The 27,986-nt window shown below is 42.4% G+C and overlaps 1 protein-coding gene across 2 annotated transcripts in view; it reads right to left on the reverse strand.

Moving 5' to 3' along the window:
* The window catches only part of LOC106605699 (transmembrane protein 145), a 37,050-nt gene extending 9,305 nt beyond the window's left edge, over positions 1-27,745 (reverse strand). Inside the window, exons 1-6 of one of the 2 annotated variants that reach the window (XM_014201595.3) lie at positions 27,471-27,744; positions 10,387-10,461; positions 9,607-9,684; positions 4,159-4,245; positions 2,017-2,118; positions 222-306 (exon numbers count right to left, since the gene is read on the reverse strand). In XM_014201595.3, coding sequence (XP_014057070.1) covers positions 222-306; positions 2,017-2,118; positions 4,159-4,245; positions 9,607-9,684; positions 10,387-10,461; positions 27,471-27,575 — 532 coding nt within the window. In that variant the 5' untranslated portion in view covers positions 27,576-27,744. Of the gene's footprint in view, positions 1-221; positions 307-2,016; positions 2,119-4,158; positions 4,246-9,606; positions 9,685-10,386; positions 10,462-27,470 lie in introns of both variants that reach the window. The other variant, XM_045718691.2, reaches the window with a different exon arrangement.
* Between the last annotated feature and the right edge of the window lie 241 nt (positions 27,746-27,986).

Here is a 27,986-nt window from a genome sequence, read left to right on the forward strand (position 1 = left end):
GGTCATTAGAACATCAGAATATGAGAGTAGCTTAATATTGTCATTTTCTAAACTGTCCTTTTTCCTTTTTATCCATTCCGCTCATGTTAATCCATCATCATTAATTCATTCATCCATTCCTTCCTTATAATAATTTGTTCATTTTAAAATGCTTTATTGGCCGTGTTAAATAGTGTTGGACGAGCCATTAACGTTCATTCTGTAATCCTTGTCGTTCTCACCAAACTCGTCTGCAGAGAAATGCTGTGTCCAGAAAGACTGGCCATTGGTCAGCTTCATCTCATACTCCAGCTGCAAACCTTCCCCCTGAGAGACAGAGACAGAGAGGGGGAGAGAGAGAGACAGAGGAAGAGAGAGAGACAGAGGAAGCAGGGGAGAGAGAGAGAGACAGAGGAAGAGAGGGAGCGAGAGAGACAGAGGAAGAGAGGGCGAGAGAGAGACAGAGGAAGAGAGGGAGAGAGAGAGACAGGGGAAGAGAGGGAGAGAGAGAGACAGAGGAAGAGAGGGAGAGAGAGAGACAGAGGAAGAGAGGGAGAGAGAGAGACAGAGGAGGAGAGCGGGGAGTTAGATGAAGTGATAGTGAGCGCACAAAGAGCTCATTTCACAGAGAGGAGTTCAAAGCCTCTGGAGTTTGTGTTGTTGTGCTGTAAGTGAGAGAAAAAAACCTTTGATTTCATCTGCCAGCCAAGACTCGATCTCAGTACCTCCATCAGAAGAATGAGGAGCATGAACCATGCACTGTCACAAAATCAATACTAGCCAGGCAGGACTGGGAGAGAGTGAGAGAGAACTAGAGAGACAGAACAGTGAGAGGAGACAGGCAGGACTGGGAGAGAAGGAGAGAGACAGAGAGCTGTGAGAAGAGACAGGGTTGGAGGGAGAGAGACATAGAGGAGTGAGAGGAGATGAAGTGACACAGAGAAAGAAGGCCAGAGTAAAGAAGAGATTCAAAGAGTGGGTGAACAAGAAAGAGTAAGAATTAGAGAAAGAGGTGAAGAGAAAGACAGAGAGAGTGACAGACGCTCCAGAGAGAGTAAGAAATGAGAGCGGGTGGAAGGCGTGTATTATATTGGCAGTGTGCAGGCGAGGTAAGGCGGGGTGAGACGGGGAGAGTCCCTGGGGCCATGTGGGCCGGAGACAGAGCTTTAGCTTCAGTCCTACACCATTAAGCATCATGTCCGTCAACAGCCCTCCACTTGCTGCCGTGACAACACAACACACTCTCCAGGAAACATCCGCTTCAATCCTGTCTGTCCCTCTTCACAAACACTCACTCTCTACTAACACCCCAACACTGCCAGTCAGTGTGTGGATACACTGGCCCTGCCACCACACACACACATACAGATGCAGACACTTGCGACACACACTTGTGCATCCATATGCACACACAAAAGCATGCAAGCACGCATACAGACCAGATCAACACTGAGTATACCAAACATTAGGAACACCTTCTTAATATAGAGTTGCACCCAATCCCCCCCCCTCAATTCATTGGGGCATGGACTCTACAAGGTGTCGAAAGCGTTCCACAGGGATGCTGGCCCATGTTGACTCCAACTGATTCCCACAGTTGTGTCAAGTTGGCTGGATGTCTTTAGGGTGGTGAACCGTTCTTGATACACACGGGAAACTGTTGAGCGTGAAAAACCCTGCACAATCAATTTTTGCCTTCTGAATGGCACACAATCCATGTCTCAATTGTCTCAAGGCTTAGAAATCCTTTAACCCGTCTCATCTGCTTCATCTACACTGATTGAAGTGGATTTAACGAGTGACATTAATTAGGGATCATAGCTTTCACCTGGATTCACCTGGTCAGTCTGTCATGGAAAGAGCAGGTGTTCTTAATGTTTTGTACACTCAGTGTATGTCAATCTGTGAGTGTATTTGTTATGTGTGTGTGTGTGTGTGGGGGAGTTGTGTGTATACGTGTGCGGGCGGTGTGTGTCATCAGATTATCAATGTCGGTGTGCGCTAGCCATCAGTGAGAAGTGAAAGGTCAGTGCTCACCCCACACTTGCTGAGAGCGATGTACCACCATCTCTCCCTCACCGAGCGGAAACTACGACCTCCCACACAACTCAGCACCTCCTCATCTCCCTCTCCTTCCACCTTAGAGACAGAGACAGCAGAAACAGAGACAGAAGAGAGAGAGAGTTAATATATTAATAGAGAAGACGCTCACACACTCAAAAACACATTGAATCAACACATCCTAACACATTTCCAATGAGGGAGTTACACCCAGACACCTCTGTCTCACATACACATACTCCTCACACCTCAAAATAGCTAGCTCTTTTAGTTATAACTGAATAACTAAAAACAACCACAGTCCCATAGGCAAACACACAAGACAAGCCCACATGTACAGTGCCTTCAGAAAGTGTTAATACCACTTGACTTTTTCCACATTTTGTTGTGTTACAGCCTGAATTAAAAATGTGTGAAAAAACTTTTTTTTCTCACCCATCTTCACACAATACCCCATATGGACAAAGTGAAAACATGTTTAGACATTTTTGCAAATTTATTGAAAATTAAATACAGAAATCTCACATATACATACGTTTTCACACCCGAGTCAATACTTTGTAGAAGCACCTTTCGCTGCGATTACCGCTTTGAGTCAGCTTTGCCCATATGGATTTGGGGGTTTTCTCCGATTCTTCCTTGCAGATTTTCTAAAGCTCTGTTTGGTTAGATGGGGGAGCAGCGGTGAACAGCAATCTTCAAGTCTTTCCAAAGATTTTCAATGGGATTCAAGTCTGGGCTGGGCCACTCAAGGACTTTCACATTCTTGTTCTGAAGCCATTCTAGAGTTACTTTGGCTGTATGTTTGGGGTCATTGTCCTGTTGGAACATAAATCTTTGCCCCATTTGAAGGTCGTTTGCACTCTGAAGCAGATTCTCATCAAGGATTTGCTTGTATTTGCTTGCATTCATTGTTCCCTCTATCCTTACCAGTCTCCCAGTCCCTGCCGCTGAAAAACATCCCCATGGCATGAGTCTGACACCACCATGCTTCACAGTAGATGTTAGACGGGTGATGAGCTGTGCCTGGTTTTCTCCAGACATAGCACTTTCCATTCAGGCCAAATAGTTACATTTTTGTCTCAGACTTTTTGTCTCATAGAATCTTTTGCCTTATGATCTCAGTCTTTCATGTGCCTTATTGTAAACTAGAGGTGTGCTGTCATGTGCCTTTTTCTCAGGAGTGGCTTCCATCTGGCCACTCTCCCATAAACCCAGATTAGTGAAGTGCTGTAGAACCTTCAAACTCAACTCTGGACCTCAAAGCCAGTTCCAATGCATTTTTTCCTTATTGCCCTTTAATCAGGGACTGATTTAGACCTGGGACACCAAGTGGGTAAAATTAATTATCAGGTAGAACAGAAAACCAGCAGGCCCCGGACCTCGTAGGGTAAGAGTTGAATACCCCTGCTGTAGAGACTGTTGTCCTTCTGGCAGGTTCTCCCATCTCAGCCAAGGAACTCTGTAGTTCTGTCAGAGTGGTCAATGGGTTTTTGGTCACCTCCCTGAGGTGCCCAGTTGCTCAGTTTGGTTGGACAGCCAGCTTTAAGCAGAGTCTGGGTAGATTTCATATTTTTCCCCATTTCCCAATGATTGGAGACCACTGTGCTCTTGGAACCTTTCAACACTAGAAATTGTTTTATACCCTTCCCCAGATATATGCCTCATCACAATTCTCTCTCGGAGCTCTACGGTCAGTTCCCTGGAATTCATGGTATAGTTTCTGCTCTGACATGCACTATCAACTGTGGGATCTTATACAGAAAGATGCATTTCTAAATCATGTCCAAACTATTTTATTGGCCACAGGTGGACTCCAATCAAGTTGTAGCAACATCTCAAGTATGATCAAAGGAAACGGAATGCACCTGAACTCAGTTTGGAGTGTCATAGCAAAGGGGTGTGATATTTCATTTAAAAAAAATGTACAAAACATTTCTAAAAACATGTTTTCACTTTGTCATTATGTGGTATGTATGTATTTTTTATATTTAATCAATTTAATTTTGAATTCAGGCTGTAACACAACAAAATGTGGAATAAGTAAATGGGTATGAATACTTTCTGAAGGCACTATATAAGACAGAGAGCTGTAGAGGAGGTTGTCCATGTTCTTACCACACAGCCAGACCAGGTGTAGCGTGTGGTCAGGTTGATAACCTGGTTATTCTCTGGTCTCAACACCGCCTCCTTCTGGTAGCAGTCCTGCGGTCAAGAAATACGGTCAAGAATAATAAAGAAACTGTGTCATACACACATCACATTATGCACAGGTACTGGACGAACTAACTACTAACAGGTACTGGCCGAACTAACCATAGAAATAGAATGAATAGAAAGGGAATCGCCATTCAGGTCAATGATGGCATAATCAGTGGACTGGCAGCCATTTTGAGTGCACCCATAATCCCAGTTGGTATTAGATAGAACGTCGCAAGAAGAAAAGGACTCCCGTGGGTCTTGCGGGTCCCACGGGATTCCGGCAGGAATCAAAGTGATGTTCAAGAGTCAAGTTTGGGACAGAATGCAACAGGAGTGACAGTCCACAAGAACGGGCAGTACAGGAATAGTTATAAACAGATTTTTTGGGGGGGAGGATTAGGCTCACTCTCACTCCTTGCTCCAGTTCTAGCCAGTCACTACTTTACCTCAGTTGCCAACATACGTCAGTGAATGATGAAGCCATCAAGAGAGGAATTGTAAGATCTCGTTGCAGCCAAGGATCCATCACTAACAGTAAAGGCCATTTAAAGGAAAGAGCAATGTTTTAGCTAAATTTGATATATACACTACCGTTCAAAAGTTTGGGGTCACTTAGAAATGTTCTTGTTTTCCATGAAAACATACATGAAATGAGTTGCAAAATGAATAGCAAATATAGTGAAGACATTGACAAGGTAATAAATAAGGATTTTTAATTGAAATAATAATTGTGTCCTTCAAGCTTTGCTTTTGACAAAGAATCCTCCATTTGCAGAAATTACAGCCTTGCAGACCTTTGGCATTCTAGCTGTCAATTTGTTGAGTTAATCTGAAACGATTTCACCCCATGCTTCCTGAAGCCCCTGCCACAAGTTGGATTGGCTTGATGGGCACTTCTTACGTACCATACGGTCAAGCTGCTCCCACAACAGCTCAATAGGGTTGAGATCTGGTGACTGTGCTGGCCACTCCATTATAGACAGAATACCAGCTGACTGCTTCTTTCCTAAATAGTTATTGCATAGTTTGGATCTGTGCATTGGGTCATTGGGTCATTGTCCTGTTGAAGGAGGAAATTGGCTCCAATTAAGCGCCGTCCACAGGATATGGCATGGCGTTGCAACATGGAATGATAGCCTTCCTTCTTCAAGATCGCTTTTACCCTGTACAAATCTCCCACTTTACCACCACCAAAGCACCCCCAGACCATCACATTGCCTCCACCATGCTTGACAGATGGCGTCAAGGACTCCTCCAGCATCTTTTAATTTTTTCTGCGTCTCACGAAAGTTCTTCTTTGTGATCCGAACACCTCAAACTTAGATTCATCTGTCCATAACACTTTTTTCCAATCTTCCTCTGTCCAGTGTCTGTGTTCTTTTGGCCATCTTAATCTTTTATTTTTATTGGCCAATCTGAGATATGGCTTTTTCTTTGCAAATCTGCCTAGAAGGCCAGCATTCCGGAGTCACCTCTTCACTGTTGATGTTGAGACTGGTGTTTTGCGGGTACTATTTAATGAAGCTGTCAGTTGAGGACATGTGAGGTGTCTGTTTCTCAAACTAGACACTCTAATGTACTTGTCCTCTTGCTCAATTGTGCACCGGGGCCTCCCACTCCTCTTTCTATTCTGGTTAGAGCCAGTTTATGCTGTTCTTTGAAGGGAGTAGTACAGAGCGCTGTACGAGATCTTCAGTTTCTTGGCAATTTCTCGCATGGTATAGCCTTCAATTCTCAGAACAAGAATAGACTGATGAGTTTCAGCAGAAAATTATTTGTTTCTGGCCATTTTGAGCCTGTAATCGAACCCACAAATGCTGATGCTCCAGATACTCAACTAGACTAAAGAAGGCCAGTTTTCTTGCTTCTTTAATCAGAACAACAGTTTTCAGCTGTGCTAACATAATTGCAAAAGGGTTTTCTAATGATCAATTAGCCTTTTAAAAAGATAAACTTGGATTAGCTAACACAACGTGCCATTGGAACACAGGAGGGATGGTTACTGATAATGGGCCTCTGTACGCCTATGTAGATATTCCATTAAAAATCTGCCGTTTCCAGCTACAATAGTCATTTACAATAGTCATTTTTTTTTCTTCTACTGCATCATTGATTGTATGTTGTTTTACTCCATGTGTAACTCTGTGTTTTTGTATGTTGTCGAACTGCTTTGCTTTATCTTGGCCAGGTCGCAATTGTAAATGAGAACTTGTTCTCAACTTGCCTACCTGGTTAAATAAAGGTGAAATAAAAATAAAATAAATAAATAAATACATTTACAACATTGACAATGTCTACACTGTATTTCTGATCAATTTAAAACTTCTTACGGATCAAATCCCTTTTGCGGGATCGATTTGACAACAGCCAGTGAAAGTGCAGGGTGCCAAATTCAAAACAGCGAAAATCTCATCATTAAAATTCCTCAAACATACAAGTATTATACACCATTTTAAAGATAAGATTCTCATTAATCCAACCACAGTGTCTGATTTCAAAAAGGCTTTACGGCGAAAGCATAGCATTAGATTATGTTAGGACAGCACCAAGACAAGAAAAACCACACAGCCATTTTCCAAGCAAGGAGAGGCATCACAAAAACCAGAAATACAACTAAAATGAATCACTAACCTTTGATGATCTTCATCAGATGGCACTCATAGGACTTCATGTTACACAGTACATGTATGTTTTGTTTGATAAAGTTCATATTTATATCCAAAAATCTCAGTTTACGTTGGCGCGTTATGTTCAGTAATGTTTTGCCTCCAAAACCGCCGGTGACTTTGCAGAGAGCCACATCAATTTACAGAAATACTTATCAAAAACTTTGATAAAATATACAAGTGTTATGCACAGAATTAAAGATACACTTCTCCTTAATGCAACTGCTGTGTCAGATTTCAAAAAAGCTTCACGGCGAAAGCAAACTTTGCAATAATCTGAGTACAGCGCTCAGAAACCAAAACAAGCCATACAGATATCCGCCATATTGTGGAGTCAACAGAAGTCAGAAATAGCATTATAAATATACACTTACCTTTTGATCTTCATCAGAATGCACTCCCAGGAATCCCAGTTCCACAGTAAATGTTCATTTTGCTCGATAAAGTTCATCTTTATGTCCAAATACCTCCATTTTGTTCGCACATTAGGTTCACTATTCCAAATGCAAGGCATGCGCTTACTAAGTCCAGACGAAAAATCTAAAAAGTTATACTACAGTTTGTAGAAACATATCAAACGATGTATAGAATCAATCTTTAGGATGTTTTTATCATAAATCTTCAATAAAATTCCAACCGGACAATTCCTTTCTCTTTAGGAATGAAGATAAACTCAGCTCGCTCCCAAGGTAGCGTGCGTTACTTTTTTCAGATACCTAGTTCCATCAGCTCTTATTCTCTCCCCATTCACTGTAGAAGCCTGAAACAACATTATAAAGACTGTTGACATCTAGTGGAAGACTTAGGATGTGCAATAGGACCCCACAGACACTGTATATTGGATAGGGCATCACTTGAAAAACTACAAGCCTCAGATTTCCCACTTCCTGTTTGGATTTTTCTCAGGTTTTCGCCTGCCATATGAGTTCTGTTATACTCACAGACATCATTCAAACAGTTTTAGAAACTTCAGAGTGTTTTCTATCCAAATCTACTAATAATATGCATATCCTACCTTGTTATTTTAATGGAAAAAATGACATTTCTAAGTGATCCCAAACTTTTGAACGGTAGTGTATATTGAACTAAAATATAAACGCAACATTTAAAGTGTTGGCCCCATGTTTCACGAGCTGAAATATAAGATCCCAAAGATACAAAAATCGTATTTCTCAAATTTTGTGCACAGATTTGTTTACATCCCTGTGAGGGAGCCTTTCACCTTTGCCAAGACAATAGATCCAACTGACATATGTGGCATATCAAGAAGCTGACTAAACAGCATGATAATTACACAGCTGCACCTTGTGCTGGGGACAATAAAAGGCCGCAACACAATGCCAGAGATGTCTCAAGTTTTGAGGGAGTGTGCAATTGGCAGGCTGAGTGCAGGAATGTCCACCAGAGCTGTTGTCAGAGAATTTAATGTTAACTTGTCTACCATAAGCCGCCTCCAATGTCGTTTTAGAGAATTTGGCAGTACGTCCAACCGGCCTCACAACCGCAGAGCACGTGTAACCACGCCAGCCCAGGACCTCCACATCCAACTTCTTCACCTGTGGGAATGTCTGAGACCAGCCACCCAGACTGCTGATGAAACTGAAGGGTATTTCTGTCTGTAATAAAGCCCTTTTGTGGGGAAAAACTAATTCTGATTGGCTGGGCCTGGCTCCCCAGTGAGTGGGTCTGGTTTCCAAGTGGGTGGGTCTATGCACTCCCAGGTCCACCAATGGGTGCACCGCTGCCCAGTCACGTGAAATCCATACATTAGGGCCGAATAGCCTGAAGCCACAGGACTGTTTTCGAAGGCTCTATTTCTCTACGTGTGAGCATCGTGAACCGTAGGTTGGGATTTTTGACCTGGTTACATGTGCAGTGAACAACACAGCAGCTTCTTGGAATGTTTTGTTATTTCTGTATAACAAACAAAAATATACCACTAAGTTGGCTCTTTTACAATGGAGGTCAATGGGAACGAATGTTTGTTTCCCCCAATTTGTGGGTGTGTTCGAGGGAAGAAAAATATTTGTCTGTTTAACATGTAGAAGTTGTTCCTTTTTAGGTTTAGAAGACTTCTAAATGCTAACTCCTGTTCGTATAAGCTGGTTGGCATAGTTAGCATACAGAAATCGGTGGTGGTAGTCAGTCATTTTTAACTGTAATGCAGTTGGTTGGTAACAATGACATAAACATGCATTGGAGTTGACATCCATACAAGCATTACACTCAGATTTACACATATAAACAATAGCCTAAATGTAGGCAAATTTTGCTGGGGGACAATGAGGAGACTCAGGAACTTTCACCCACGACCCTTTCCTCCACGCGTTTCCATGGCAATTCCATTGTTTTGGTGAAGTTCGATTGACCTCTTTACTGCATCTATCAGTTGATAGAAAATTTCAAAATACCATGGAAATTATTGCATCATAATACCAGGCAGTGATTGTGAGTGTACCCATGAGTTTACCAGTCAAATTGCCAGGGTTAGTGCGTCCAAGCCCGTTCTATTCATTCTATTTCTATGGAACTAACTCCATATCAAGAAACAGAAATGCCTGTACACACAATGTCGCCCAGATCACAGAAGGAGCATGGTCAGGTAAAACAGAGCAGATGGAAACACACATACATATATATATACACACAGAAAGACACACACACACGCCAAGCGTGACACAGAGTAGTGGTTTCTCACCTTGTCCGGCTTCTTGTACACAGCCGGCCACTGAGAGGTGTCATCAAAGTAGAGCAATATATTCTGACAGCACCGCGACTAGAGAGGAGAGAGAGAATGGAGGAGGGGAGGTAGGGGAAATGAGGAGGGAGGAAAGGGGAGTGGGAAAGGGGGCCTAAGATTAATACAAGACTGCCTCAAAATCTGCAGGCCACTAACAGCAACCAGAGGAACACAGAAAGGAGGACAGAAAGGAGGACAAAAAAGAGGAGAAGATAGGAGAGGAGAGGAGAGATGAGTAGAGGCCAGGAGAGAGTAAATGTATGGATAATATAACAGGAACAGACAAAGGTAGGTACAATTACCAAAGACAGAAAGAGTGATGAAATCAATTTAGAGGAGAGAGAGCCAAGAGAGAGATGGACATAGAGGAATGATGATGAAGGATGACTTGTAAAACAAAGTTTGTCAGACATAAAATAAGAAAAGAATAGGGTACATGGGGACAATATGAGAGAGAGAGAGACACAGACAGACAGACAGACAGACAGACAGACAGACAGACAGACAGACAGACAGACAGACAGACAGACAGACAGACAGACAGACAGACAGACAGACAGACAGACAGACAGACAGACAGACAGACAGACAGACAGACAGACAGACAGACAGACAGACAGACAGACAGACAGACAGACAGAAAAGCAACTCACTAAGAGGGGGAGAGCCAACAATATTGATGGAACAAAATAAGAAAAGAGAATGATAGATAGGGGGTCAGTTGACCTATAACCTGACCTTTTGGTAGCGGAACCGGAAGTCCAGACGTCCAAAATCAGTGAGAAAACAGAAGCGAGTGAGGAACAACCAGTCCTGTTTAGAGTGGGGAACCAGAGATGGGCCGAGGAGGAGGAGGGAGAGAGGGGCATAGGGTAGAGAATGGGGAGAGGAGAGAGGGAGATGAAGGTGAGATGGGGAAGAGAGCAGGAAAACCTGGCTGTAATATTCAACCAGCATCATACCAAGATATAGTGCTGATGGTATACAGTGCTTCACTGTCCTTCCATAAGGCACTGCAGCAGGGTATCCGTCAATGGGCTGTGCTGCAGATGTAGGCTGACAGACACAGACACAGGCTGTATAGAATTGATCATTAATAAGGGATCGGTGTCCCTATACTGGGACGGTTGAGCTAATGTGCGCTAATGCGATTAGCAAAACAGTTGTAACAGCAAACCTTCCAGGACATAGACATGTCTTATATGGGCAGAAAGCTTAAATTCTTGTTAATCTAACTGCACTGTCCAATCTACAGTAGCTATTACAGTGAAAATATACAATGCTATTGTTTGAGGACAGTGCACAACAACAACTAAAACGTATCACGACAACTGGTTTGATACATTCACCTCTGAAGGTAAATAATGTACTTACATTCAGTAATCTTGCTTTGATTTATCATCCGGAGGGTCCCAGAGATAAAAATGTAGCATAGTTTTGTTTGATAAAATAGATTTTTATATTCAAATGTACAGTAGGAACTGGGTTCTACAGTTTGAACCCCTGCTGTGTCTGGCTCCACACCCACCCCGCCCAGCCATCTAGATGTGTGAAAGTTAGTGTACAAGCTAATGATCCATCATGTATGACATTCCTGGGAGTGTGTAAACTTACAAAAATGATATGGTAATACAAAATGTAAGTTCTATATAATTATGCACTTGAAAATGAATAAATTGACCAATTCGGCACATTTGGGCAGACACAATTGGATCAATCTGAAACTTTGCACACACGCTGCTGCCATCTAGTGCACAAAATCTAAATTGTGCCTAAATTGCAATAATATATTATGGCCTTCTCTTGCATTTCAAACATTATGTATTATCTTTTACCAGATCTAATGTGTTATATTATCCTACATTAATTTCAAATTTCCACAAACTTCAAAGTGTTTATTTTCAAATGGTATCAAGAATACGCATATCCTTGCTTCAGGTCCTGAGCTACAGGCAGTTAGATTTGGGTATGTCATTTTAGGTGAAAATAGAAAAAGGGTACGATCCTTAAGGGGTTTTAAACAACACAGAAAAAAATTGAACTTACAGCTGCCCTATATATCATAGATAGAGAGCAAATCCGTAGCCATATGTCAGAGAGCAAACCATCTGTAGTTAACAGTTAACACATTCAGCCATACAGTCCCAGTCAAATGTTTGGACACCAACTCATTCAAGGGTTTTTCTTTATTTTTACAATTTTCTACATTGTAGAATAATAGTGAAGACATCAAAACTATGAAAAAACACATTTGGAATCATGTAGTAACCAAAAAAGTTTTAAACAAATCAAAATATATTTTATATTCTTTAAAGTAGCCACCCTTTGCGTTGATGACAGCTTTGCAGACTCTTGGCATTCTCTCAACCAGCTTCATGAAGAATTCTTTTCCAACAGTCTTGAAGGAGTTCCCACATATGCTGAGAACTTGTTACTCATCCCAAACCATCTCAATTGGGTTGAGGTCGGGTGATTATGGAGGCCAGGTCATCTGATGCAGCGCTCCATCACTCTCCTTCTTGGTCAATTAGCCCTTGTCATTGTCCTGTTGAAAAGCAAATAATAGTCCCACTAAGGGCAAACCAGATGGGATGGCGTATCGCTGCAGAATGCTGTGGTAGTCATGCTGGTTAAGTGTGCCTTGAATTATAAATAAATCACTGACAGTGTCACCAACAAAGCACCCCCACACCATCACACCACCACCTCCATGCTTCACGGTGGGAACCACACATGCGGAGATCATCCGTTCACCTACTTTTCACCTCACAAAGTCAAGGTGGTTCGAACCAAACATCTCAAATTTGGACTCATCAGACCAAAGGACAGATTTCCACCAGTCTAATGTCCATTGCTCGTGTTTCTTAGCCCAGGTAAGTCTCTTATTATTAGTGTCCTTTAGTAGTGGTTTCTTTGCAGCAAATCGACCATGAAGGCCTGATTCACGTACTTTCCTCTGAACAGTTGATGTTGAGATGTGTCTGTTACTTGAACTCTGAAGCATTTATTTGGGTTGCAATCTGAGGTGCAGTTAACTCTAATGAACTTACCCTCTGCAGCAAAGGTAACTCTGGGTCTTCCTTTCCTGTGGAGGTCCTCATGAGAGACAGTTTCATCATAGCGCTTGATGGTTTTTGCGACTACACTTGAAGAAACCTTCAAATTTCTTGAAATTGACTGACCTTGTCATAAAAGTAATGATGGACTGTATTGTAGCCCTCCTTGCTTATTTGAGCTGTTCTTGCCATAATATTGACTTGGTCTTTTACCAAATAGGGCTATCTTCTGTATACCACCCCTTCCATGTCACAACACAGCTCAAACACATTAAGAATGAAAGAAATTCCGCAAATGAACTTTTAACAAGGCACACCTGTTAATTGAAATGCATTCCATGTGACTACCTCATGAAGCTGGTTGAGAGAATTCCAAGAGTGTGAAAAGGCTGTTGTCATGACGTTGGCCTGTGGGTAAGGTTTATGACCCCCCCCCATAAATACCTTTCTCCCTTCCCCTCTCTTACTGACCCTACTGAAGGACTGCTGTCCTGTTAAATATAGAGAGTCTGGGAACATCAAACAAATGGGGAAAGGAACCATATTTTGGTAATAAAACCAGTTGGAAATATGCTTGATAACGTAATGAGTATGTATGTCAGTTCGCTTGTCATCTGAGACATTATGACTGATGACAGGACGACATAAACGGTACCTGAGAAAGTATACACTCTCTAGTTATCAGAGTAACATGGAATTGTTATGCAATTGAAATGTTTGATATTGAAATTGTTTGTTAGGAGATTGAATGTAATTTTAGCTTCCAAATGAGAGATTTGGGTTTTCATAAGGAAAGTGCCCTGCTTGATCAGTGGCCCACCCCTGTGAAGAGGAGGGGTTATAAACGATGAAACACATCCTTCCCCCCTCTCCACTATATAAGCCTTTGACGAAAAGATAACCACGTTGTTCCAGCACGTGAGGTCTGCAGCCTCTACGTTAGAAGGACACACATGTCAAGAACAGAACTAAGCCAACCTCGGGGTGAGCTTTGATGGCGAATGGTATGAACTTTGAGCTTATTCACTACAGAAGTGATACTTCCTAGCCGTTGAGTTAGCAGCGGCCGCTGTAGACGGGGGCTAGGAAAGGACGGACGACGGATCCAGTCTAACAGACGGACGAAGATACCACCACGTATCCAATTTACCACCAGAGACATTCTTCCGAGTAACAGGAAGATCTGTTGGCCAACACGGCCAGCATCTACGACCAATCTACCGAAGCGCAGCTCAGAGTAAATATTTATTGCATTTTCCTTTTCCAAATGGGCGGTAATTTAGAATGCATAAGATAATGTATTTACGATAGCATAGCTGCTGTTTCTGTGTTCCTAAATCTTCCCGCTCTTTCATTCAAGCCCAACCTCCTTTCCTTTGTGTAACCAGCTTTCATACAGGTTCCGTTCACCAGGGGTGAATTCTGTATGACATCATTGTATTCTGTGTATTTGTAATTCTGTGTGATTAGTTAGGTATTTAGTAAATAAATAATTAAACCCAATTTTGTATTGCTGATTCAACTTGTTAGCCAGGGTTCGTGAAGATAGCCAAGAATTTACAACTTTCATTATGAGACTGAAAATAAGATAAGGGTTAATATTGACTGCTATCGATGTAAAATATTACTAAGTATTTTAAGAGTTTATTCGGAAGATAACGGCTCTATAAACGTTCTTCCGTGGTTCCCCGACTTTCTAGTTAACTACATTTACATGATTAGCTTAATCAGGTAATATTAATTACAGAGAAATAATTGTATAAGTTAGCATGTCATATCACTTAATCCGGCATAGCCAAAGACACGACACTGTCGTCAAGGCAAAGAGTGGCTACTTTGAAGAATCTCAAATCTAAAATATATTTTGTGTTATTTCATAGTTTGATGTCTTCACTATTATTCTACAATGTAGAACATTGTAAAAATAAAGAAAAACCCTTGAATGAGTAGGTGTGTCCAAACTTTTGACTGGTACTGTATATCAAGAGGTCTAACTTCCAGACCTGCTGAAGCATACAGTACTACATACTGCACTTCAATGTATTTTATTGTCCTAGATTGTATTGTCCTAGGCTAAAGGTGTATCCATGACTACGGAGCAATCACAAAGGAGGAGAGGTGGTGGGGCTGGAGGCCTGGGGTATATCATATGACTGCCCAAGGACTGTGAAAGACCCCCTTGTTAGGCTCAGACACACACACCAAACCTCCATTCCCCCATTATTGTCATAGCAACTGCCACATGCGCCTGAGTTTGCAGCTGCCATAGAAACCATGAAAGTCACCGCACTCACTCAGAAATACACACACTCCTTTCTACTTCCTTCTCTCTTTCTCACACACACGCCCCCACACACACACACACACACACACACACACACACACACACACACACACACACACACACACACACACAACCCAGTAAATTAATCTGTGTTTCTGTGTTGCACGGACAAATTCATCTAATTTTAGACCCTCCCTTAACGTCTTTCCATTTGTATTGACCATCTCTCTCGCTCTAGCTGTCTTTCTGTATCTATGACCTCTTCTTCGATCTAGCTGGGCTGTTTGGTGCCTGACGTTTTCAGTTGCTGAGCACTTCCGGCCATGCAGTCCTGTCTTACCCTGTTCATACCCAGTAAGGAAATAGAGTCTAACAACAGTGTTTCTGAGTTCTGTCCTACCCTGTTCATACCCAGTGAGGAAATAGAGTCTAACAACAGTGTTTCTGAGTTCTGTCCTACCCTGTTCATACCCAGTAAGGTAGAAATGGTCATCAAAATTGTTAAAAGGTCAAAACAATGATACTCCCCTTAAATGCAACAGTTGAACAATGGATGAAGATACTCCAAACTTTTTAAATCTTTATAATCCATCAGATATTGAACTTTAGCACATCATGAATGGAGTTCTGGCATTTTGGTGGGAATTCAGCTATTCAATTTATTGTAAAATTTCATTTTTTTTCTAAGAATGCACTCATATATACATTTTCTTACTATATCAGGTATCTTTTAGATATATTTTGTGTTCAAATGAAGACAATTATACATGACATATTTGCATAAATACACCATGTATATTTGCATCTATGAATAAATTAACATAAGGAGAGAAACAGGGCTGCAACCACCAACGCCAGGGTTGTGGGTTCGATTCCCACGGGGGACCAGTACGGAAAAAAATGTATGAAATGTATGCATTCACTACTGTAAGTCGCTCTGGATAAGAGCATCTGCTAAATGACTAAAATGTAAATGTAAAAACTTGCTCTGTCTACCCTACCTGCAGTCACCTGCTCTGTCTACCCTACCTGCAGTCACCTGCTCTGTCTATCCTACCTGCAGTCACCTGCTCTGTCTATCCTACCTGCAGTCACCTGCTCTGTTTATCCTACCTGTAGTCACCTGCTCTGTCTATCCTACCTGCAGTCACCTGCTCTGTCTACCCTACCTGCAAACACCTGCTCTGTCTATCCTACCTGCAAACACCTGCTCTGTCTATCCTACCTGCAAACACCTGCTCTGTCTACCCTACCTGCAGTCACCTGCTCTGTCTACCCTACCTGCAGTCACCTGCTCTGTCTACCCTACCTGCAGTCACCTGCTCTGTCTACCCTACCTGCAGTCACCTGCTCTGTCTACCCTACCTGCAGTCACCTGCTCTGTCTATCCTACCTGCAAACACCTGCTCTGTCTATCCTACCTGCAAACACCTGCTCTGTCTACCCTACCTGCAGTCACCTGCTCTGTCTACCCTACCTGCAGTCACCTGCTCTGTCTACCCTACCTGCAGTCACCTGCTCTGTCTACCCTACCTGCAGTCACCTGCTCTGTCTACCCTACCTGCAGTCACCTGCTCTGAATACCCTACCTGAAGTCACCTGCTCTGTCTACCCTACCTGCAGTCACCTGTGCTGTCTAGACAGCCTCATTAATTACTGTTGTCACATTGCTTAACTAAAAAAACAATGCTAATAGCAGGATGCCCTCAGATTCAAAAGTCCAACACATGGTGTAAAAATAAATGTAGCCCCCTCCCCAACGATACAAATATTTTCATGCCCCTTCCTTATACTGTGAAATAAATTGCACCCCCCCCAAAAATATTTACTCTAAATAATGTTTACGCCCACAAATAACAATAACTGTAACGACCCTGTGTTTATAAACGTGGATAACGACTTTGCCACTTCAGCATTCTTTGTGGCACAGTCCAAGCCAGGCAGGGCTATGGGCCAGAAGGTTGAGGGTTCGCGGACCACCACAGACGAGCTGACTCTCCCTGGCTGTTTCATTACACTACGATCAGACTGGCTGCACACAACGATCAGCTAGGGGGAAAATCCGATTTTCAACATTTTAATGCCATATTTATAATAATATAAAATATATGCAATTCATTTTCCACCAACAGGTTTCTGTGCCAAGGCACGACACAACCAATAAATAAAGTATACCGACGTCGGGCACTTCAATATCATGGTTTGCGTTTTCAATACCACAATACATACAGTTGAAGTCAGAAGTTTACATACACCTTAGCCAAATACAGTTTTCACAATTCCTAACATTTAATCCTAGTAAAAATGTCCTGTTTTAGGATCACCACTTTATTTTAAGAATGTGAAATGTCATAATAATAGTAGAGAGAATGATTTATTTCAGCTTTTATTTCTTTCATCATCATCCCAGTGGGTCAGACGTGTACATACACTCAATTAGTATTTGATAGCATTGCCTTTAAAATTGTTTAACTTGGGTCAAACGTTTTGGGTAGCCTTCCACAAGCTTCTCACAACAAGTTGGGTGAATTTTGGCCCATTCCTCCTGACAGACCTGGTGTAACTGAGTCAGGTTTGTAGGCCTCCTTGCTAGGACACGCTTTTCAGTTCTGCCCACAAATTTTCACAAGGGTTGAGGTCAGGGCTTTATGATGGCCACTCCAATACCTTGACTTTGTTGTGGCAAAATGGCTTAAGGACAACTTTGGAAGTATGCTTGGGGTCATTGTCCATTTGGAAGACCCATCTGCGACCAAGCTTTAACTTCCTGACTGATGTCTTGAGATGTTGCTTCAATATATCCACATAATTGTCTTTCCTCATGATGCCATCTATTTTGTGAAGTGCACCAGTCCCTCCTGCAGCAAAGCACCCCCACAACATGATGCTGCCACCCCCGTGCTTCACGGTTGGGATGGTGTTATTCGGCTTGCAAGCCTACCCCCATTTCCTCCAAACATAACAATGGTCATTATGGCCAAACAGTTCTATATTTGTTTCATCAGACCAGAGGACATTTCTCCAAAAAGTACGATCTTTGTCCCCATGTGCAGTTGCAAACCGTAGTCTGGCTTTTTATGGCGGTTTTGGAGAAGTGGCTTCCTCCTTGCTGAGCGGCCTTTCAGGTTATGTCAATATAGGACTCGTTTTACTGTGGATATCGATACTTTTGTACCTGTTTCCTCCAGCGTCTTCACAAGGTCCTTTGCTGTTATTCTGGGACTGATTTGCACTTTTCGCACCAAAGTACGTTAATCTCTAGGAGACAGAAGGCGTCTCCTTCCTGAGCGGTATGACGGCTGCGTGGTCCCATGGTGTTTATACTTGCGTACTATTGTTTGTACAGATTGGAAATTGCTCCCAAGGATGAACCGGACTTGTGGAGGTCTACAATGTTTTTTCTGAGGTCTTGGCTGATTTCTTTTGATTTTCCCATGATGTCAAGCAAAAAGGCACTGAGTTTGAAGGTAGGCCTTGAAATACATCCACAGGTACACCTCCAATTAACTCAAATAATGTCAATTAGCCTAACAGAAGCTTCTAAAACATCATTTTCTGGAATTTTCCAAGCTCTTTAAAGGCACAGTCAACTTAGTGGATGTAAACTTCTGACCCACTGGAATTGTGATACAGCGAATTATAAGTGAAATAATCTGTCTGTAAACAATTGTTGGAAAGATTACTTGTGTCATGCACAAATTAGTTGTCTTAACCGACTTGACAAAACTATAGTTTGTTAACAAGAATTTGTGGAGTGGTTGAAAAACAAGTTTTAATGACTCCAACCTAAGTGTATGTAAACTTCCGACTTCAACTGTAGATTATGTCAATCTCGACAAACAGAAAAAGCATCCCTCCTTACCTTGTAGGCTTACCCAGTATCAAAGGTTTGGCTTGAAAATCTAACTTTTTGGTGTTTTGCAACAGATGTCTCTTGATTGGATTTATTGATTGATTGATTGAGATATATATATATATATATATATAAAAAAATCAATATACACACACACACACACACACACACACACACACACGTCAATTCAACGTCTGTATTGAAGCGTTAGGTTCTAGGTGAGCGAGGAATAGCCGCTCGGTTTGGAGAGGAGGCAGAGAAAGCGTTAAGCTTTCATGAATCACTGGGCCTGCCTGGAATATATGTTTCGGTTAGCTGGTAATTGCCGGCTTTTGGCCAATAAAATGTATTAAAAGCCATGAAGGTTCAAACCAGTTCGTAAGTGTTTTGTTAAATTCTGAGCCCTTTTTTTGTTTGCCACAATATAATATCCTTCTCGTATTTTCCCTATTAAAATGTACTTACTTTTGATGTTACCCTAATAAAGTTTAGAAACTTGTGTGAAAGTTTGATGTGGCTCTTAGCATATTATACTGCAGGCCTATGATATTAAGGGAGTGCGCGCCGACAGTAGAACTTCAGGTGAGGAAAAATGTTTTAGGCTACTCCTATATTCTTACAATATAATGATTATCTTTATAAAAAAAATATTAGGATAAAAAACTAACGAAGTAGCCTCCCTCTGTACGCCTACATCTCTATTGCAGACGCAGTAGGCTAGCCCATCTGACAAGGATAATTAATTGCATTCTGGTGTCATGTTTCATGTTTTGTTTGGACCCCAGGAAGAATAGCTGCTGCTTTTGCAACAGCTAATGGGGATCCTAATAAAATACCAAATACCAAATAGCATGCCGCCGGCATATCGCTCTCTCTCTCTCTCTGGGGCTAGGCCTAAGCTTCTCTTTCTTTATATACACATTTGTTAATATTAATATTGTATAGTGGACACCTAAGCCTATAGGCCTAAGCATGCAATGCCCTGATGCATATAGTGCTCAAATCTCCGACAGCTGAACCGTGAGGTGGACAATTATTATTTTAGGAAAGTAAAAACCAATAAAACAATAGGCCAAAAAGCTTTGTAATGCTACACATCTACACACAAGGAAAAAACATTTAGTAATTAATTATAGGCTGTTTTGAAGGACACGTAAATGTGGCTAATTTGGCCAACATCCCTTGTTTATTGAGGCTGCTGGTTGCGTGGGTGACGCCCTCATGGGTTAAACACCCAATGCATATGGATTTCTCAAATGTCCAATAAATTAAAATCTGGTCGATTTCCAAGGCATTCCTAGTCGATCACCAAACATTTATGTAAAAAACCCAACGATAAGCCTTGCGTTCCAATTTTTTTAATTGGTCTCGCTCTGTTGGCGGTAGTTGCACCCGATCAGCTGCCCTGCTCACCAGGTAGGCGACGTGTTCACATTTTCTACCATTTTATATGTCTGAAGGTACAAAGTCTGCCTTCCCGGCGGGCCCGGGGGAAGCAAATCAAGTGCACTGTAGGCCTACAATTGGCCAATGGGATGGCTCAGATGACTGTGTCTGCAGTAACGTAGCAGGCGTTAAAGACAGCTACAGCGAAGTTGATACTGTGAGATTTATAAACTTTAAAACCATGACCAGAGAGTGACTGTCAACCAATACAGCAAAGAGCTGCTGTTTTGATGAGTGAGTTCATGTTTAAGTTTTTACTCAACACTTTCTATTCAACACTTTTATAAGCCATAAAATGTGTGTTTTCCCTACTTCCACTCACAATACAACCAGCACTGCAGCTGCAATGAATGAGAAGGAAAATGTATCGATAGGCTTGCGTTGTTATTATTAGTGGCTTGGGTCTTCTTTCTTTGGTTATAGAAGTAACAAAATACATTTGTGCATGAGGCAGAAATAATGCGGTGCGACTCCAGTTTGGCCATCAGCTGGAAGACGGTGTCCCTTTTGGGTCAGTGTCAGCTGAGGAAAGGGAGAACGGAGAGACGTTGAGAGGCAGACCCTCAGTCTGCTGCCCTCACCCTCTGCTGAGGCTGACCATCAGATAGATGCAGGCTCCATCAGCCCGGTAAAAAAAAAAACATTATTAAAATGTATATGTAACAGGTGTAAAATATAATTTATGTATTTCACCGAAAATCACTCATTTATTTTAATTTATTATTTTAAGGTTATTTTGAGATATATTACACTATTTTCAAGAGTGAATTATTTTATTGTACTTCTTTTCTAAATTGTGTCAAGTTGTGATGTCATCAACGGGAGCCATGATTTTACTCCTCAATTTGCTCAGAGCGTGACGAGGAGAGGTATGTGTTATGTATGCTCCGGTCTTTTGAATGCACATGTTCACAAATGCACAAGAAAAGACAAGCAGAAGTTATATTGTCACTGATTTAGTGTTGCATTACTGTTTATAGGAATATATATTAAGGTGAATGGGAATAATGTTTGAGTGCAACTTTGCAAGGCTAGCCCAGCTACTGTTAGCTTTGTTGTGGGAGAGGGTCTCTTTCAAGTGCCTCATGAGTTTTCTGATGATTTGCTTACGGGCATTCTGCACCGTCTTTTGTCTTTTATCAGGAAAATATACTTGCATGGGAGTCCAGACGGCAGCATTAACTTTTGCTTGTATTTGTATCCATTCCATGCAGGTATGTTGTGAAATGTGACGATGTTGTATTTCATGTTTAATGTGCCTAGTTAGCTGTAGTTTATTTGTGTTACCTGTCCAGTAATTTAATAAATGGCATCGTTGCTTCATTAGTATGCCTCAGGTATAATGGTACAATAGTACACTCTAAGAAATACTGAGCACTTATTAGCCGATTATTGGTGTACAACATTTATAAAATTAAATCTGAGTCTTTTGAAAATATGAACATGTACATTTTGTACAATGTATTGTTTTGTTGATGCTTTTACTCCTGAGTTTGCTCAGAGTGTGATGAGGAGAGGCAAATATACTTGTATGGGAGTCCAGACGGCAGTAGTAACTTTTGCCTTGTATTTGTATCCATTCCATGCAGTCATTAAAAGAGAGACAACCGGCAGAATTGTGTCCAGAGCCTTGTCTTCCACCTACACTTCACCAGAACACTACGCAGAAAGGTACCGGTGCAGAGCCGGTTACATATTCTCACTCAGCTGTGCCTGACAAGTAATACAACAACTGATTTTATTACCAATGTGATCATATAGCCTTCCTCAAATGTTGAAATATCATTTTCAAAAACGGCTCGAGAAGAACAACAATGCATTGGCAAGGCCATTCAAGCAAAGCCAATATGCAGTAATAATGTTTTGGGCCTATTGCTCAAATGTCATTACTACACTATTGTTTTAATAGGTTAATGTTGCATAGGCTTACATTTTTTAAGTAGCGTAAAAAAAACTATTTCAACGGTAGATCTCGGCTTGCATTTTGACTCAAAGTGATCTCGACTCAAAAGTTTGGTGACCACTGCTATAGCATATTACAGATCTGGACAAACGATCCACCTACCACTATTGTCACTTCGGCTCCTGAGTGGAGCAGCTAGAGGCGTCATTTCCTCGGTCATAACGTTAACGGGGGAAAAGGACAGGCACAAGCAAGAGTATGAGCGTGTCGCAGGAGTCAAATTAAAACAATCACTGCAGCAAGATTTAAGTGACAAGTGGATTTTGCACTCCTCAAACAGGAAATATATGTCTGAAAAAAGATCCTCAGGTGGGCGGGGCATGCGCTTAAGAAACAGTAAGAAAATAGAACCTAGTCTAACAGCAGTGTTTCTGAGCAGGCCAGTCCAGTCTAGCCCCAGTCCATGCAGCTCAGTGTAAGCCTAGCCCAGAGGACACCTGTAGTCCTGCACTAGGCCCAGTCGGTCTCAGTGGAGAGTAGTAGGGAACAGGAGCAGTGGAACAGTGGATGGGGTGTCAACCTTAATCCCCCTTAGTCCTCTCATTACCCCACGGCCACTGCATTGTGATGCAGAGACATTGAGCCAGTGTGTTTATGAGTGAGTGAGTGAGTGAGTGAGTGAGTGAGTGAGTGAGTGAGTGAGTGAGTGAGTGAGTGAGAGTGTGAGTGTGAGTGTGTGTGTGAAAGAGGGTGTGTGCGTGTTAGACAGCCCATTAATCAAGTGCTAGGCCTCGATGCAGTATCCGGTCACTACAGCGGTCACTACTACTCCCTCTCTCTCCCCTCTGTCTGTCCCTTCTTTCCTCCATCTCTCGCTCTCCCTTCCTCTTTCCCTCTCTCTCCCTGTCCCTTCCTCTCCGTCTCTACCCGCTCTCGCTGTCCCTCCCTTCCTCTTTCCCTCTCTGTCTCTCCCCCTCTCTCCAGAACCCGGTTTGCTTGCTAAGCCTCATTAACAATTAATTACCAATCAGCTATAGTCCAGTCACCCCTGGACCTCTCAATGATTCATTAGTAAGGTTACACAATGGTGCAACACAAACACACTCACTTGCCTAAACATACTCACTGCCACATGAAATCACAATCACACACAAACATAAATAAACTAAAAAACCTAACCTATTATCCTCCCCACCATCACTGAACCTGATCATACCTATAATCCTCCCCACCATCACTGAACCTGATCATACCTATAATACTCCCCACCATCACTGAACCTGATCATACCTATTATCCTCCCCACCATCACTGAACCTGATCATACCTATAATCCTCCCCACCATCACTGAACCTGATCATACCTATAATCCTCCCCACCATCACTGAACCTGATCATACCTATAATCCTCCCCACCATCACTGAACCTGATCATACCTATAATCCTCCCCACCATCACTGAACCTGATCATACCTATAATCCTCCTCACCATCACTGAACCTGATCATACCTATAATCCTCCCCACCATCACTGAACCTGATCATACCTATAATCCTCCCCACCATCACTGAACCTGATCATACCTATAATCCTCCCCACCATCACTGAACCTGATCATACCTATAATCCTCCTCACCATCACTGAACCTGATCATACCTATAATCCTCCTCACCATCACTGAACCTGATCATACCTATAATACTCCCCACCATCACTGAACCTGATCATACCTATAATCCTCCCCACCATCACTGAACCTGATCATACCTATAATCCTCCCCACCATCACTGAACCTGATCATACCTATAATCCTCCCCACCGTCACTGAACCTGATCATACCTATAATCCTCCCCACCGTCACTGAACCTGATCATACCTATAATCCTCCCCACCATCACTGAACCTGATCATACCTATAATCCTCCTCACCATCACTGAACCTGATCATACCTATAATCCTCCTCACCATCACTGAACCTGATCATACCTATAATACTCCCCACCATCACTGAACCCGATCATACCTATAATACTCCCCACCATCACTGAACCTGATCATACCTATAATCCTCCTCACCATCACTGAACCTGATCATACCTATAATCCTCCCCACTATCACTGAACCTGATCATACCTATAATCCTCCCCACCATCACTGAACCTGATCATACCTATAATCCTCCCCACCATCACTGAACCTGATTATACCTATAATCCTCCCCACCATCACTGAACCTGATCATACCTATAATCCTCCCCACCATCACTGAACCTGATCATACCTATAATCCTCCTCACCATTACTGAACCTGATCATACCTATTATCCTCCCCACCATCACTGAACCTGATCATACCTATAATCCTCCCCACCATCACTGAACCTGATCATACCTATAATCCTCCCCACCATCACTGAACCTGATCATACCTATAATCCTCCTCACCATCACTGAACCTGATCATACCTATAATCCTCTTCACCATCACTGAACCTGATCATACCTATAATCCTCCTCACCATCACTGAACCTGATCATACCTATAATACTCCCCACCATCACTGAACCTGATCATACCTATAATCCTCCCCACCATCACTGAACCCGATCATACCTATAATCCTCCTCACCATCACTGAACCTGATCATACCTATAATCCTCCTCACCATCACTGAACCTGATCATACCTATAATCCTCCCCGCCATCACTGAACCTGATCATACCTATAATCCTCCCCACCATCACTGAACCTGATCATACCTATAATCCTCCCCACCATCACTGAACCTGATCATACCTATAATCCTCCCCACCATCACTGAACCTGATCATACCTATAATCCTCCCCACCATCACTGAACCTGATCATACCTATAATCCTCCCCACCATCACTGAACCTGATCATACCTATAATCCTCCCCACCATCACTGAACCTGATCATACCTATAATCCTCCTCACCATCACTGAACCTGATCATACCTATAATCCTCCCCGCCATCACTGAACCTGATCATACCTATAATACTCCCCACCATCACTGAACCTGATCATACCTATAATCCTCCTCACCATCACTGAACCTGATCATACCTATAATCCTCCCCACCATCACTGAACCTGATCATACCTATAATCCTCCCCACCATCACTGAACCTGATCATACCTATAATCCTCCCCACCATCACTGAACCTGATCATACCTATAATCCTCCTCACCATCACTGAACCTGATCATACCTATAATCCTCCTCACCATCACTGAACCTGATCATACCTATAATCCTCCCCACCATCACTGAACCTGATCATACCTATAATCCTCCCCACCATCACTGAAACTGATCATACCTATAATCCTCCTCACCATCACTGAACCCGATCATACCTATAATCCTCCTCACCATCACTGAACCTGATCATACCTATTATCCTCCCCACCATCACTGAACCCGATCATACCTATAATCCTCCTCACCATCACTGAACCTGATCATACCTATAATCCTCCCCACCATCACTGAACCCGATCATACCTATAATCCTCCTCACCATCACTGAACCTGATCATACCTATAATCCTCCCCACCATCACTGAACCTGATCATACCTATAATCCTCCCCACCATCACTGAACCTGATCATACCTATAATCCTCCCCACCATCACTGAACCTGATCATACCTATAATCCTCCCCACCATCACTGAACCTGATCATACCTATAATCCTCCCCACCGTCACTGAAACTGATCATACCTATAATCCTCCTCACCATCACTGAACCTGATCATACCTATAATCCTCCCCACCATCACTGAACCTGATCATACCTATAATCCTCCCCACCATCACTGAACCTGATCATACCTTGCCTGCTGATTTGACATGTTGTACTCTACTGTGACTTTGAGGTGGAGGAGTGAGGCTGTGTGTGTGTGACCTTGGGTGGGAGTCCGCAGACAAGACTGATGTGTTGAACAGTCCCACGACAACACACACACACACACACACACACACCCTATATCAACATGTCCAGATGAGTGTTGTGTCAGTCCACTCAGACCAGTGACATGGTGTTTGAGGGAAGACACAACCCTGGTTCAGACTAACACCACGTAAGAGAAGAGAGTATAGAGTACGTCTGGCATGAGCTGGAGATCTAATATGGATTATGTTATTCATAAGCATTTCTGATATCATACAAACACTAGTGCATTTAGCTAGTTAACTATATTATAGTTTGTCAATTTTCAATAGCTCTTGATTGGAAGCCACATGATCTGATAAGAAGCTTAAGTGTTTCTACATATGATACTGCTTGATTTTATTTGACCATTTTTTTATATATACGTACATAAGAGCGCTCCAACCCGTGACGCCTCCACATACAATAAGAAAATCATCAAGGATAATACAATAAAGTTTATTTCCATTGTGGTCCTTTTGAAGAGGGAAGGGGGAAGAGGGAATTAATTATATTGTGTAGGACTGGTGTTAGCCTACTTTATGAGGCATGACTGTCATGGGTTAAATATCACACCTGATCATCAAACTGTTATGCAGAAGTGGGACACTAAAAGAGCTGAGATGTGAAGAGTTATGAGAGAGCTCAGTGCACGGGATAGTCGCGGCTGGCGCACATCTGTCTGGTGCACATGGAAACAATACGAGTACAACATATAATAGCATCGTTGATATTGATAATAGATTGATATCAGAAGACGATGTGTTATATTAATAGGCTAGTGTTAAGTGTTAGAGCACGGCTGATGTGGGATGAGGAGGTCAAATAATAAACAATATGCGACGTGAGCGACAACTGACGCACACCTGTAACCGCGGGGTTACCGTTATTATATGCGAATGCTGGATGTGAGTTATTTTGGTTACAGTGTAGGATATCACCAACGCTTGGCGCATCACAAAGAAAAATACATGCTAGATGAATTTGCAGGGCACATTCTCGTAAACATGCACAGCTTGATTCTACCGTTCGGTGAGAGCCACAGAACGATGAAGATAGAAATAGAAATACGCTTGCTCTGACACGCATAGAGATGCGCACAAATACAAGGCAGTATGGACAGCCTGTAACATCTTGGAAAAATTGCTTGGTTTGGAATAAATATGATCAGGCAATTTCGGAGCGCGTCACACTCGCAATATAATATATACACGGAAAGGCTTTAGGCTACATGAGAAGGCGCTGACGAGTCTAATAATGGTGTCATTGTCACAAGTGATACATTAGGTATCAAACACCTTACCTCCTTGGTATTGACGATACCTCTCACGTATTTCCCCAGAACCGAGCCAACGCAGAGAACGCTGGACACCACGGCCAGGCACAAAAGTCTCTCGCAAACCTCCATCTTATCCCAGTATTTCGCTACTCAGTGGTCGTCCCGGCCCCACTTGCCAATCAACTGGAATGCAGGAAACGACAGTATCGGAGGGAAGCAGAGAAGACACAGGGCGCGCGTTCTCGTCTTTTGCCGATGCATGTGGCCCCAATAATTCAGGTGTGAGCGCGCTTTGGATACGCGCCCCTACCCCTTTCCCACTCACGAGTAACAGAGGCAGAATGCGCGTTCTCGCTCTCAGATTGCGACACATTCAAGACATACATCAATCGTTCACATTGAAATTAATTTACCTATTTGAGCAAACATTTTCGACGGGTGGGGTTTTCACTCACATTATAGGCCTATTGTTCACTCTTAGCCTAGACCTATAGAATTGAACAAGACTGTAGTAGGCTACACCTAAAATCACTACACAAA

Source organism: Salmo salar, chromosome 05, assembly GCF_965601325.2.
Source record: "Salmo salar chromosome 05, fSalSal1, whole genome shotgun sequence".
Lineage (NCBI taxonomy): Eukaryota > Metazoa > Chordata > Actinopteri > Salmoniformes > Salmonidae > Salmo > Salmo salar.